The following is a 13624-nucleotide window of genomic DNA, read 5'->3' as shown; positions in this document are numbered from 1 at the left end:
TTGTTTTACCAGTTCACATGATTTACGGATTTTAAATAAAGGATACAAATCTTCGCGAGGATAATACGATATATTTGCTATATATAATAATTATATTTTACATAGTTTACACACAATACATTTTTGAACGCGTACGCATCTTAATCCGAATTTGACGCGGAATATCTCCAATGTCCGAGGTATGTAGGTTCGCAGTGTGTACAACTGCACTCGATTATTAGCGCTGTTGTCACATCTACATAGTGTTTATGCGTTCATTAAATATAATTTAAAACTACTTAAAATACGATATTTTTATGTTGTTAATTTTTAATATGTATGTTATGTGCATATTGAGTACATTTCTTTGCTATATAGATATGTTTATCGCAATTAATTTCAATAGAATTAAATTTTTTCAAGTTGGTAGCGGGTTTTAGTCCCATAAGAAAAGCATAGGACCCCCTCTGTGATCCTCACTTCCCTTGGACCCCGATATACCTCCTTAATAACATTCATACCATTTCAGGAGCCAATTTCTGAATAGCTTCAAGTTCCTCTTCATGTATGTACCTAAACTTATTCTCTGCTGGCTGCATGCACAATCGACATATTTTCTGACTATCTGAAATATCAAATAACTCGCTTTTCTTTTCCTTCATGTAAAGTTCTTCTAAGTGGAGCTGTACCATTTTTTCGCTATCCACATATGGAATAATTGTGTTACTGGTATTCAGACATTTTGACTTAAATTCTGATGCTGCATATAATTTTCTTCTGCAAGCGTTACATATAACCTCTTTAGTGTCATCATCCAATTTCTAAAATACAAGTAACTTTAATCAAACGCAAAGAAAATAACTATGGCAAAAAGTAACAATTGAGTAGTAAAAAGATGAGTATTCGCTTTGTAGGTGTTAAGACTGTTAAAAGGTGTTATGTATTAAGATAGTAGACTCTAATACATTTCACGAACTTACCAATTTCAACAAAAGAAAATGTAGAATGTCTCTAGTAGCGTCGTCTATTACTTCAAAACTTTTATCAGTTACAGTTTTAAGGCAAAGCCTACACAAAATTTCTCCACCACCACTCATGGCAACAATTTCCTTTAAAATGTAAAATTAGTACCGAAGTTGGTTGTAAACATATTATAACATAACCTCAATTAACATCAGGTGAATAGTTTTGGGTCTTCTTCTTCTTCTATCCTCGGAACAACAAGACGGTAATACATGTTTAATATAAATTAAACTAACTTATTCTTGAACTCAGATTACGCATAGATTTCACGGTATACCAGTAACCTGTCATTAGATAATGGCGTAGTCTAAATAACAGAGGTATTGACTTGAAGCCGAAAAGTGGGGCAACGTACCAGCGTATTCATACGCATGCGTTTACTTTATAGGTTTTGATTGGTTGAAGATGAGTAAGTCTATGTAAGTCTTCTTGCGGATCACTTAAACACTCAATTGATTTTAACAAATTGCATTCGTTCAGTCAACTAGGAAAAAGCTCAAGCACAATTCCTCTGATTCCATAATTTTACACTGCGTTGAGAAGCTTGTCATGGAGCAGTGTTAAACGAATTAGCTAAATCTAAAAAAACTACAGCACATTTCTTGCTAGAATTCAGATCGTTTCATTTTTCTCATATAGTTTCAGGTCGTTTTTGCTTCCAAACCACATCTAACTTGGTTAGCTTGAGATTTCTATTGTTAAAAATCAGAGTTAGCTGCTCGACAGTTCTCACGATTTTTTTTTTTTTTTTNTAGTGAACCGACCTAGACAAAAACTTTATATGAAAGACCTACCTTAAAATTCACTAAAGAATTCGAGGTTTCATTTTTTGTCACTGTTTGTAAATCACCATGTAGTTCATTTGTAAATTGATGTCATTGGCAATGTTTCACGTATAATTTCTTCATTCACATTATTACATTTTCTGAAAATTCTAAAATTATATTGTAACGTATGAATCACGATGAAGTTCCGACGTCAGCTGTTAAATTTCAAAATGAATGCTAACAGACAACAAAAATTTATTTTGTCTCTGTCTAAAAAAGGACAGACACATATCGCTGTCCTCTCGGGCTCTGGAGTCAAGTAGTGGGGGTAATTTTCAATCTCTTACCAGTAAAGTTGCCTATGTGTGGTTTTGATTGATTGAAGATGAGTAAGTCTATGTAGAGAACGAAGGCAGAGATTTTGAACTCTATATAAATTGTGATTAAAAAAATTTAACACATTTATTCTCCATTTCAATGTTTAAATAGTTAGAAATTATAACAAATTTATTACAAAAATTATTATTACTGGTAGGGGCACTATTTTGATCAAAATTAATTATTTCCTTTTACCACAATATACAATGTTACAAATGTTATTACGATACTATTGTATTAATTAAATTCAATTAAACTAAAGCAAATATTAAACTATCCTACAACATTACATTTCACAGAAATTACAATATAAAAGATAAAGGAAAGAAAGAAACACATCTAAGTGAGTTAACACTTGTTTTGTGCAAATTTAAAATCAAAAGATAGATTTACCAAATGTGTTAATGTTACCAAGCTATGTTCCCTATATATAAATTACTCGATAAAATTAAAAATAGCAAATAATTGTCACTTATGTAACTTCTGCAAAGAAGGGAAAACTTTCAAAATTCTTAATTCTAAAGGCAACATATAAAGCTTTGGAGCTAGATGTAACGTAAATCTTAAATCTATGGTTTATAGCAAAATGGCGTTTGTATTACTTCGTTTGTCATGCTGCCTGTTACCACAGTATTCGATACAAATTATTTCTCTTTTTTAAATACAAATATACATAAAGAATGAAAATATAATGATCTAATGTCACAGATTCCATCTGTACAAAGTAACCTTGTCGGATACAATTTGTTTTTCTTTAGAACAATTTTTAAGATATCATTTTGCACAAGATACATACTTGTTTTAAAGCCATATTATATAAACCACCCCATACAAATATACTATAACAAAAATTCGATTCTACTCAGGATTTATAAATTATAAGCAAGAATTTTTTGGTTAAAATATTTCTTAACTGATAGAATCCATAAATAAGTTTTCCAACATTAACTATTAAATTATTTATATGTTGTTCCCATTTAATATTTTTGTCAATAGTGAGACCCAATTGCTTTATAAAAACTTATTTTATTTTCATATTAAAACTGTGAACATTAATCATATCAAAATCAGGTCTAACCAAATTTTGACAGCAGTTATACCCTGCCTCATTTGATCTCGTATGCTCTCCCAAGTTTTGCCACTAAAGATAACTACTGTATCGTCAGCATATGATACTACTTCACCATCAATATTTAAGGTTAATGAAGAACTGATCTTGAGGGTAGAAAGTACGGGACCACTGCTTGTTCCCTGTGGCACACCCATTTTCACTTCTTGCGGATCACTTAAACACTCATTGATTTTTACAAATTGCATTCGTTCAGTCAAATAACTAGCAAAAAGCTCAAGCACAATTCCTCTGATTCCATAATTTTGCACTGCATTGAGAAGCTTATCATGGGGCAGTGTCAAACGCCTTAGCTACATCTAAAAAAACTGCAGCACATTTCTTGCTAGAATCCAGATCGTTTCATTTTTCTCATATAGTTTCAGATCGTTTTTGCTTCCAAACCACATCTAACTATTGTTCTATTGTTAAAAATCAGAGTTAGCTGCTAGATAGTTCTCACGAATTTTTTTTTGGTCTGGTTTTAGGAGTGTCTCTAACCCTAATAATCATTAATACTATTTTACCCATTTTTATTTATCCAAATTTAACAAGTATTAATTGAAATAAAATTATTTTGTCATACTTTTTCTTAGAATTAATTTACCCATTAAATAAGAAATTTTACAGTAAATTGCAACAAAATTCTACTCCGTTTAGTTATGTGATTTTACTGTATTAGTGTGTAAGATTGCAAGTTTGCTAGAATATTTCATATCAATACTTGTAATCGACTGATAAATACAAAGCTGTATTTCGAAGAAATTTCCCGGTGATTCGATACTTTGTAACTTTGTTGCAAAGTACAGAGCAAGCATAGCATATTTGAACGTCGTTAAGAAAAAAAATTTGTAATAGTCTACAAATTTTGCAGTATGAAGGGCTGTTTATGTTGCAGTTGATGCTGTTTGATAGCATTCTTGTATTTACTTTCGTAATCACAGTTATTACACTTGTACATTGTTTGTGCACTTTGATATACCTCTTCTATATAGCTTTGTAACTGCAGTCCTTACACCTGTACATTTGAATATGTGAAGGATTCATATCATTCAATTTGTGCACTTTGATATAACTCTTGTATTTAGTTTCGTAATCGCAGTCTTTACACTTGTACATTTGAATCTGTGAACGATCTTTATGCTTCAGTTGGTGCTGTTTGAAGTAACTCTTGTAATTAGTTTCGTAATCAGTCTTTACACTTGTACATTTGAACCTTTGAAGGCTCTTTATGTTTTAGTTGGTGCTTTTTGACATCATCCTTTAATTTAGTTTCGAAATCACAGTAGCGACACTTGTACATTTGAACCTGCGAACGCTCTTTATGTTTCAGTTGGTGATCTTTGATATTACTTCTGTATTTAGTTTCGAAATTGCAGTCATTACACTTGTACATTTGAACCTGTGATGGATCTTTATGCTGCAGCTGGTGCCGTTTGAAGTAACTCTTGTATTTAGTTTCATAATCACAGTCTATACACTTGTACATTTGAACCTGCGATGGATCTTTGTGCTGCAGTTGGTGCCGTTTGAAGTAACTCTTGTATATAGTCTCGTAATCGCAGTCTATACACTTGTACATTTGAACCTGCGAACGCTCTTTATGTTTCAGTTGGTGAATTTTCAAGTAACTCTTGTATTTAGTTTCGAAATCGCAGTCTATACATTTGCACATTTGAACCTGCGAAGACTCTTTATGTTTCAGTTGGTGATTTTTGATAGTACCCTTTAATTTAGTTTCGAAATCGCAGTCGTTACACTTGTACATTTGAACCAGTGAAGGATCTTTATGTCTCAACTGGTGCTCTTTGATATAACTCTTGTATTTAGTTTCGAATTCGCAGTCTTTACACTTGTACATTTGAACCTGCGATGGATCTTTATGTCTCAACTGGTGCTCTTTGATATAACTCTGGTATTTAGTTTCGAAATCACAGTCTTTACACTTGTACATTTGAACCTGCGATGGATGTTTATGCTTCAGCTGGTGCTGTTTGAAGTAACGCCTGTATTTAGTTTCGTAATCGCAGTCCTTACATCTGTACATTTGAACCTGCGATGGATCTTTATGTTTCAGTTGGTGATTTTTGATATTACGTTTGTATTTAGTTTCAAAATCGCAGTCTTTACAATTGTAGATTTGAACCAGGGAAGGCTCTTTATGTTTCAGTTGGTGATTTTTGATATTACCCTTTACTTTAGTTTCGAAATCGCAGTCGTTACACTTGTACATTTGAACCTGCGAACGCTCTTTATGTTTCAGTTGGTGATTTCTAATATTACCTTTGTGTTTAGTTTCGAAATCGCAGTCGTTACACTTGTACATTTGAACCTGCGATGGATCTTTATGTTTCAACTGGTGCTCTTTGATATAACGTTTGTATTTAGTTTCGAAATCGCAGTCGTTACACTTGTACATTTGAACCTGCGATGTGCCTCTGAAGTAATTTCTCATTTTTTGTTTCGTACTCACAGGACTCACATTTATACCCTTCCAAATCATTATCCTCCCTCTCGTGTCTCGCACAATGCACCGTGAAACGGATCTCACTTTCAGTTTCGTAAATACATTCATCACATTTGTACAATACTTTGCGCTCCTGCTTGGTTTTCACTTCTGATGCATTCTCATGTTTACATCCATCCTCTTCTTCATCTTCACAGTCATTCTCCTCGAATGGTGCAATATTGGGGCTCTGAAGTGGTGTGTCGCTGAAAAAATGGCAAATACAGAGTATTTTTGAAAATCGGGTTTTAATTTTAAGAGATTACAGGTGACACATGCCAAAATATTACGTTTCACAAAAATTATTCTAATAAATAATTCCTATCGCCGCACCGTCACTCTTAGCCTTGATTGAATTGTGTTATTAAAAAGGAGAGTAACTTTCAAAACATTTTCACAAACAAATATTCAATTACAAGTTTATGAAAATGAAATGCAAAAGAACCAAAACAAAATGTATGCAAAAATAACTATATACAGGGTGTCCGGAAATTATGCGTCAAGACTTCAGGAGGTGATTCCTCACAAAAAATTAGGGTCACAAAGTCCTATAACAATTTTTCGAAAACTCAATATTAACGGAGATACAGGGTGTCAAAAAAAATTTTTTTTAGTTTTTCTTGGATAACCTTTTTATTTGTGATTTGATTTTTTCCAAGTCTTTCCTATGTATTACTAGTGCCCTTGTACGGCCTAACCTGGCCTTAATCTTCGATCTATGGCCCACAACTTTTTTGTTTTCATCGCTTTATAAATTTGAATGGCACCATGTTAAAGAGTATCAAAAATTATTTAAAAATGTATCTCTTGTTGCGATACAATAAAATGAACCGTTTCTGAGAAAAACGACTTTTTTATAATTTAATGAGTCTGTGTCCCCATAACTCCGCCACTGGTTGCTTGCGGGACTTCTACTTCTATGGAAAAATGGTATCTTATAACAAGATGTGTCATGCCAAATTTGGCATAAATAGCCTTCTTTCTCGAACTTTTTTAAAAATCTTTAACGCCCTATATTTCGAAAATGAAGTCTGGAAAAAAATTTATACTTGATTTTTTCTTATTTTTTTATGAGGAATATCTCCCCAAAATTTGTCGACTTAATCCTGAAAAACCCTGTATGTTGGTTAAACAAACAAATAACAATTTTTTTAACTTTAAAGTTTATTTAACAACAGATTTCATCGTTTTAGAAGAAAAAATATATTTTTTTTTTGTTTTTCTTTAAATTTTATTGCAAATCCAACGTTTTAGATAAAACAAAATGGTCCATCTTCAGGCCCGGATCCAGAGGGGGTGGCGATGTGGCGATCGCCACCCCCAAAGCACAACATTTTTTAAAGATCTTCAATTTCTCCAAACGACAACAGGCAGTTAGTCGATATTAATGCAAGTAGAAGGATTCATTAGTGTCAAGCTCCCATGAAAGAAGTGCTTTGCGCCACCCCCAAAATCAGTCTCTGGATCCGGGCCTGTCCATCTTAAAGTACAGTCTTCACGCTTCAAGAAATGCTCCACTAAAGTTGCAATATCATATTCTGAACTAAAGTTATTGGACTTTGAAACGTGACCTAAAAAATTAAATTTACCTTTTTTTAAATTATTGAATATTTCGTTGTATTTTTCAAATTAAAATTTTAAGATTTTTTTTATATTGCTCACTGTTTTAAATGCCATTTCAAGAGCAATTCCTGAAAGTTTTAGATTTTTATCTTAAAAATTAAAAAAATGGCAGATCTTTAATTCATTTTGTACAAAATTCTACCGTTACATATCTTTATTTACACACTATTCCTGTAAATATATTTTTTCGATTTTAAAATCATGGTAACTTGTTTGCTACAAGATTCCTGTTTCATTTAAATTTTTGTGGACCTAATTTAATCAAATAGATCAAAAGTTATAACAAATTTATGCTTTACATTTTCGTATGATTTAAAAAAAATTCTACAACCTACGGTTTTCATTTTAGAAAATAACCTTATATACATTTTTCATGTAAAATTTCCCGTTATTTCGATTGGCGCTATTGGAAATTACATGTATATTTCTTAGTATTTATGTATTTCAATGAAGCCTTGAATAGAAATTTTATTAATATTATCTAGAATGTAATAACATGTCATGTGTCAATGTTCAACAACATTTTTGAATAAAAAGTTCTATTAAAATCAAGAAGAAAAGCTAGTTTTCTTCAATCATATCATACAAGGTTCCTTCGACAATCAACAGGTGCAATTAGTTTTTTTTTAAAATTGAATTTGTTAAGATATACCTACAATAAACAATGGAATTTTGCAACTAATTTATTAAATAAATAATCATGTGTACACTCTACGGTTGGTAACTTTTTAATGTTGTTCCTAACACCCTCACAAGTTACTCGATCTGCTAATTTTTCCGAACTCAAAATCTTATTTTACTCCACTAAAGTAGTCACAAAAATGAAAGGACAAAAAGAAAATCCTGAATTTTTAGGTGATTTTCAAAAGGCGGAAAATAGTCGTAAAGCAAAAAAAAATTCAAAAACAAATTGAAGCTTGAAGTTTATATTTTTATCGCCAACTTTAAGAAATCATAAGAAATCCAGCGGGAAATTAATTTTTATAATTTTTGCTTCACTGTCAAAAGATCCATATGTCTCAAGATTTTATTTTTTTTAGTAATGTCAGCTCTTTGATTTGAGTTTGATTTGAGCTATTGAAGACCTTTATATGATGATTTGTGGTTGAGTTATTGTCGGTCAAGGTAAAAATAATTTTTTTGGCTTTGGTAATTAATTGCTTTGGAACCAGTGATAGTATACAGAAATTCTAAGCAGAGTTTTGATAAGAAACGACTGATGCCAAAGGGGAAAGGAATTACTTTGTAGTGAGAAATGCCGATCAACATTACAGTCTCATCCTGCTCTGCTTTTTTACAGTCCATTGATTAAGCAGACAAACTGTTCACTGGATGTTAGTATTTAGACCCACATTAAATACAAAATTAGGCTCATATATTGGAATCATAGCGAAAGATAGTCGTTTATCGGAGATTAACGCCTGACTAAATTAATTAAGGAGGTATATCGGGGTCCGAGGGAAGTGAGAATCCCAGGGGGGGTCCTATGCTCTTCTTATGTTACTAAAACCCGCTGCCAATTTGAAAAAATTTAATTCTATTGAAATTATTTGCGATAAACATTATCTATATAGCAAAGAAATCTACACATATGCACTAATTGCACATATTGACTAATCAACAATATAAAAATATCATATTTAAGTAGTTTTAAATTATATTTAATGAAGGCATAAAGACTATGTAGATGTGGCAACAGCGCTAATAATTGACTAGCAGTTGTACACACTGCGAACCTACAGACCTCGGACATCGGAGATATTGCGCGTCAAATTCGGGTAAAGATGCGTACGCGTTCAAAAATGTATTGTGTGTAAACTATGTACAATATAATTATTATATATAGCAAATATATCGTATTATCCTCGCGAAGATTTGTATCCTTTATTTAAAATCCGTAAATCATGTGAACTGGTAAAACAACGAGAATTATGTTAATTTAGTTCTAAAGAAATTAAATGAAACTCGCGCCCATCTCCTCCAAGTCAAAGAAAATGTTGGATGCAATTTTGAAGGTTCTGTGATAGAAATTACATTATACATTTTTGAAATATATTTCTACTCATATTTTTTTGTGTACGCTTAGTTAACAATTCAATTAACATTAGCGTTTGTTTCTTGAAATATTGGAACACTTTTAACCATTTTTTTATTTTAAATTTATGTTCTTCGTCTATATTCTCACCTCATTATTATTTATAACCCTAATGAAGATTTTAAATACCTTTAAAATAGCGTAAAAACTAATTTTCTGTATGAATCATTTAATACAAGTGTAGAAAACAAGCTAAACTGGTTTTCTTCTTGCAATCTGCTTACATAAGCACTAATTGTTTTGTAACTAAGTGACATCTATCCTTTTCGTTCCAAGAAAATTGCAATTCCTGCCGGAAGTTAAAAAATTTCATGAATGTATGAATATAATAGCATTTGTTGTACCAATATCTGATTTAAAGCCATACTGATTGTTTTATAATGATTTTTGACATTTTTTTCCAATAATTTGTTAACCTGACGCTTAACGATTATATAAAAATTTGTACGATACCGTTTATATATAATTGACATAAACTGATAATTTGTTAGTTTATCATCAGTTGGCACATATTTAATCATTAAGTCACGAAGTATCAGAACCACATCAGGCTGATATTTTTAAATTACTATCAAAACAATCTTCTTTTACCTCCTTTCCTCATCTTCCGATTTTATGTCAATACTTTCAGCTTTGATTGACATTTCCATCTCTTTAATATCGAATTCCTTGTCCAGGTTTTCAGTTTTAACAAATAAATCCAGTGGGGACGTATCTATTTGACTTCCTGTGGCTGAACTATCAAAAATACTTTTAATTTTTTTTTGTACCTCTGAGCAATCTTTTAGGAAACTGTTGTGAGTACACAGAGAATCGAAGCATGGCTTACAAACAACGGGGTCTTTGATGATATTTATATTCTACAAAGCAATTTTGTTAAATTACAGAATGTGCAAGTGTTTAATATCATTGATACCATCTCGGGAGCCAATTTCTCAATAGCTTCAAGTTCCACTTCACGTATGCACCTAAACTCACTTTCTATTGGATGCATACACAATCGACATATTTTCTGACTGCAAACTAATTCACTTTTCTTTTCCTGCATGTATACTTCTCTCAAGTCGAGCTGTAACATTTTTTCGCTATCCACATAAGGAATAATTATGTTATCGGTATTCAGACATGTTGACTTAAATTCTAACGCCGCATTTAACTTTTTTCTGCAAACCTTACATATGACCTCTTTGCTCACATCAAATTTCTGAAAAATATGCAACTTTAAACAGAAAATAAATAAGTGTAACGGAAAATAACAGTTAAAAACTAAAAGCTGCTTTACACTTGAGACTGCTAGGATCTAATTTAATTATAATTCACTGACTTACCAATTTCAGCAAAAGAACATCTAGGATGTCTAGAATGACGTTATCTATCGCTTCAAAACTTTCGTCGGTTATATTTTTAAGGCAAAGCCTACACGAAGTTTCCTTAACATCAGCCATTGCTCTCCAGCAATCTTCTTTTACGTATAAATAGAACACAGATACAAAATAAAATATAAAGCCTTCGCTTCTAACCTATGCATTCTTAATTTTCTTGCCCTCAGCAATGACAGCATAATTGTGTTTGGGTTGATTAGGTTAGGAACAAAGATTAGAGATGGGCGGTAGTGATGTCAATATTGTAATTATTCGTTACTGGAATAAGTAACTGATGCTGAGTAATCGATGAGAAAAGTATTCGGTAGTAATACTTTATTCATTTCCAAGCTTCGATACATGTAATCACGATAATCGGTAATACTCGGACTAGGTTCCGTAATATTTAGTGAACGCGTGGATTTCAGATTTGGAATTGTATTTTACTGAAGCGTCTAGATACAATAATTCTTAACGGGTCTCGGAATATTTATCATGAACTCGTTCGACGGGTATCGCAAGGAAAAAGTAGTCGCGTAGTCGTCATCCTATAGGATTGTTATTTAATAGTTCAGTCAAAATAGACATTTCAAATAACGAAAATTCCGACAGTCAAATTTTAGTGGAGTCCTTGGGTACACCATTAGAAATAAAGACACTTTATTAAAGTGTCAAAAGTCCCCATCGATCCCGTATTGTCGTCGTGCGCATGCGTCAAAAGCATCGCGTGACCTTCAGGCCATTTCAGCCGGGTTAAATATTGCCGTTTCTTCCAGTTCCGAAAAAACTTAATTCTAACTGGGGTCGATTAGGGGCCGAAATTGGTATTGAACCTTCTCCGTGGTTTGCAGGGACGCTGGGATCCTCAAATACCCCTTCAAGGGATTCAGAGACTTTATTCTTGAATTATAGGGAATAGAAGGAACGAGAGAAAGGAGGCGCGTCTCTACTTAAACTCATTAATCGGTATGCTTGAATGGTGTTCTATTGAGTAATGATAGAAGAATTGCTCCCTATTTCTTCTACTGATATTTTCGGGGGAACAGGCAGGGATCATTAAACCTAACCCTAAATTTTTTGACATGTTTCACAAATTACGAATTCCGTAATTCTATTTCTGTTCTATGTTTTTATAAACCATTAAATATATTAAAAGGATTTATCAACTGTATTTTTTATTCCAATTAATGTATCACAGCTTCATAGTCTTTTCTAATTAATCTAGTTTTTTTTTAACATTAAAAAAATAATCTGTTGTGGATAATTTTTCCTTGATAACAATGTACATGGGATTTGGGAAAAATGTATATGTTTGAAATCAATTTCGTTTTTATCAAGTCTTTCAAATGTATTCCCCTCCTTGCTGTCAGCTGATTGCGACGTTGCCACATTATTCCTCAAGTCAGACAGAAATGCAGTTATTGGTTTCTGTTTCTAATTAATACAGCTGTACTGTGTTCAAAACTTACATTAGTTTTACATAAAAAATAAGATAATACTGTGTACTATCTATGGAAAAGTATTGTTTCACAATTTCTATTTTTTTCTGTTATGGGCAAAAAAGGAGCCGCACCGTCCATCTTCGCCATATAAACCTATGTTAAAATGAACAACTTTCAACAATCTCAANTATCTATGGAAAAGTTTTGTTTCACAATTTCTACATTTTTTTCTCAGTTATGGGCAAAAAAGGAGCCGCACCGTCCATCTTCGCCATATAAACCTATGTTAAAATGAACAACTTTCAACAATCTCAAAATCTAGATTAAAAAAAAATTCAAACAAAATATGACGCACAGAGAAAGGGAGCACTGGCTAATACGCTATATAAATTTCAAGTACATCTGCGCATTTTAGTAAACCCGATGTACCTCCTCAAATATCTGAAAGTTTAATAATTATAAATAGATAACATAAACATATAACATTTGAAAGTATGCTATTGAAGTCTCCGAGTCTTTTGTAAAAAAACTCCCACACTGCTGACATTTCCCTGAGCGCCTCATATTAATTTTTAAATCGATTATGATGTAAAATCAGTATGCTACTTTTAAATATGTACTATTTAATTACTACAAACAAATAAAAATTTCGACTATGTAAGGGTAAACCAGTCAAAAAACGCCGAATTACCAACTGTAATTTTTGAATATTTAATTTCATTAAGGACGGCGATGATGGTTATAACAGCTCTGCATTCACTTGCAGGCAACGATCGATAGCGCTCGATATCAGTTGAAGTCAGAAAGCAGGCATTCGCAGTTGTCGAAGCAACAGCGGTTGAAAGTAGTAATGAATGATTTTATTCGATAGTCAATACTATTCGTTTAGTAATTATTCGATAGAAGAATTGATTCGATAGTGCCCATCATTAATGAAAATGGCGCACAATTCAAATCTTGCATTACATTTGGGACACCTTTTAGAAACACGACCCGATGTAATGTATACCAACTTTAATTCAAATATCTCTACTATTTCGAAAATGGTTGACATTTTAAAACATGTTACAACAAACAAAAGTACAAATACGTACAAAATAGAACTGAGACGCCCCTAATAGTTGATCTCCCAACGCACAAATGTGATATAATTAAGTCAACAGCTTTCTATTATAAATATCATGTATATTTATTTTACATTAGACCTATCAATTAATTACATGTTCTACACAGTTGACAAGATTGCTGTTTAAAATTAATGTACAGGTAACATAACTTGGCAAAGTTTTGAACCTTTTGTCAATCAGCAGACCATCATATTGTAAAAAACGGGAAAAGTATC

General features: G+C 32.2%; 2 protein-coding genes across 2 annotated transcripts in view; both read right to left on the bottom strand.

Moving 5' to 3' along the window:
* LOC108911123 (zinc finger protein 845-like) overlaps window positions 1-1113 on the bottom strand; it is a 5348-nt gene extending 4235 nt beyond the window's left edge. The window contains exons 1-2 of the mRNA XM_018715961.1: window positions 960-1113; window positions 501-800 (exon numbers count right to left, since the gene is read on the bottom strand). Of these exons, the coding sequence (XP_018571477.1) occupies window positions 501-800; window positions 960-1076 (417 nt within the window). The 5' untranslated portion in view covers window positions 1077-1113. The remainder of the gene's footprint in view (window positions 1-500; window positions 801-959) is intronic.
* A 4547-nt stretch (window positions 1114-5660) lies between these two features.
* LOC108911122 lies at window positions 5661-11010 on the bottom strand. Its single transcript, XM_018715960.1, has 4 exons — window positions 10808-11010; window positions 10396-10683; window positions 10071-10339; window positions 5661-5967 (listed from the first exon to the last, which is right to left on the bottom strand). The coding sequence occupies exons 1-4, from the start codon at window positions 10922-10924 to the stop codon at window positions 5661-5663; spliced, it is 981 nt and encodes a 326-aa protein (XP_018571476.1). The 5' UTR covers window positions 10925-11010.
* Between the last annotated feature and the right edge of the window lie 2614 nt (window positions 11011-13624).

Source organism: Anoplophora glabripennis, unplaced genomic scaffold, assembly GCF_000390285.2.
Source record: "Anoplophora glabripennis isolate ALB-LARVAE unplaced genomic scaffold, Agla_2.0 scaffold829, whole genome shotgun sequence".
Classification (NCBI taxonomy): Eukaryota; Metazoa; Arthropoda; class Insecta; order Coleoptera; family Cerambycidae; genus Anoplophora; species Anoplophora glabripennis.
Note: the sequence above shows the minus strand (reverse complement) of the source record. Positions and strands in the feature narration are given on the sequence as shown.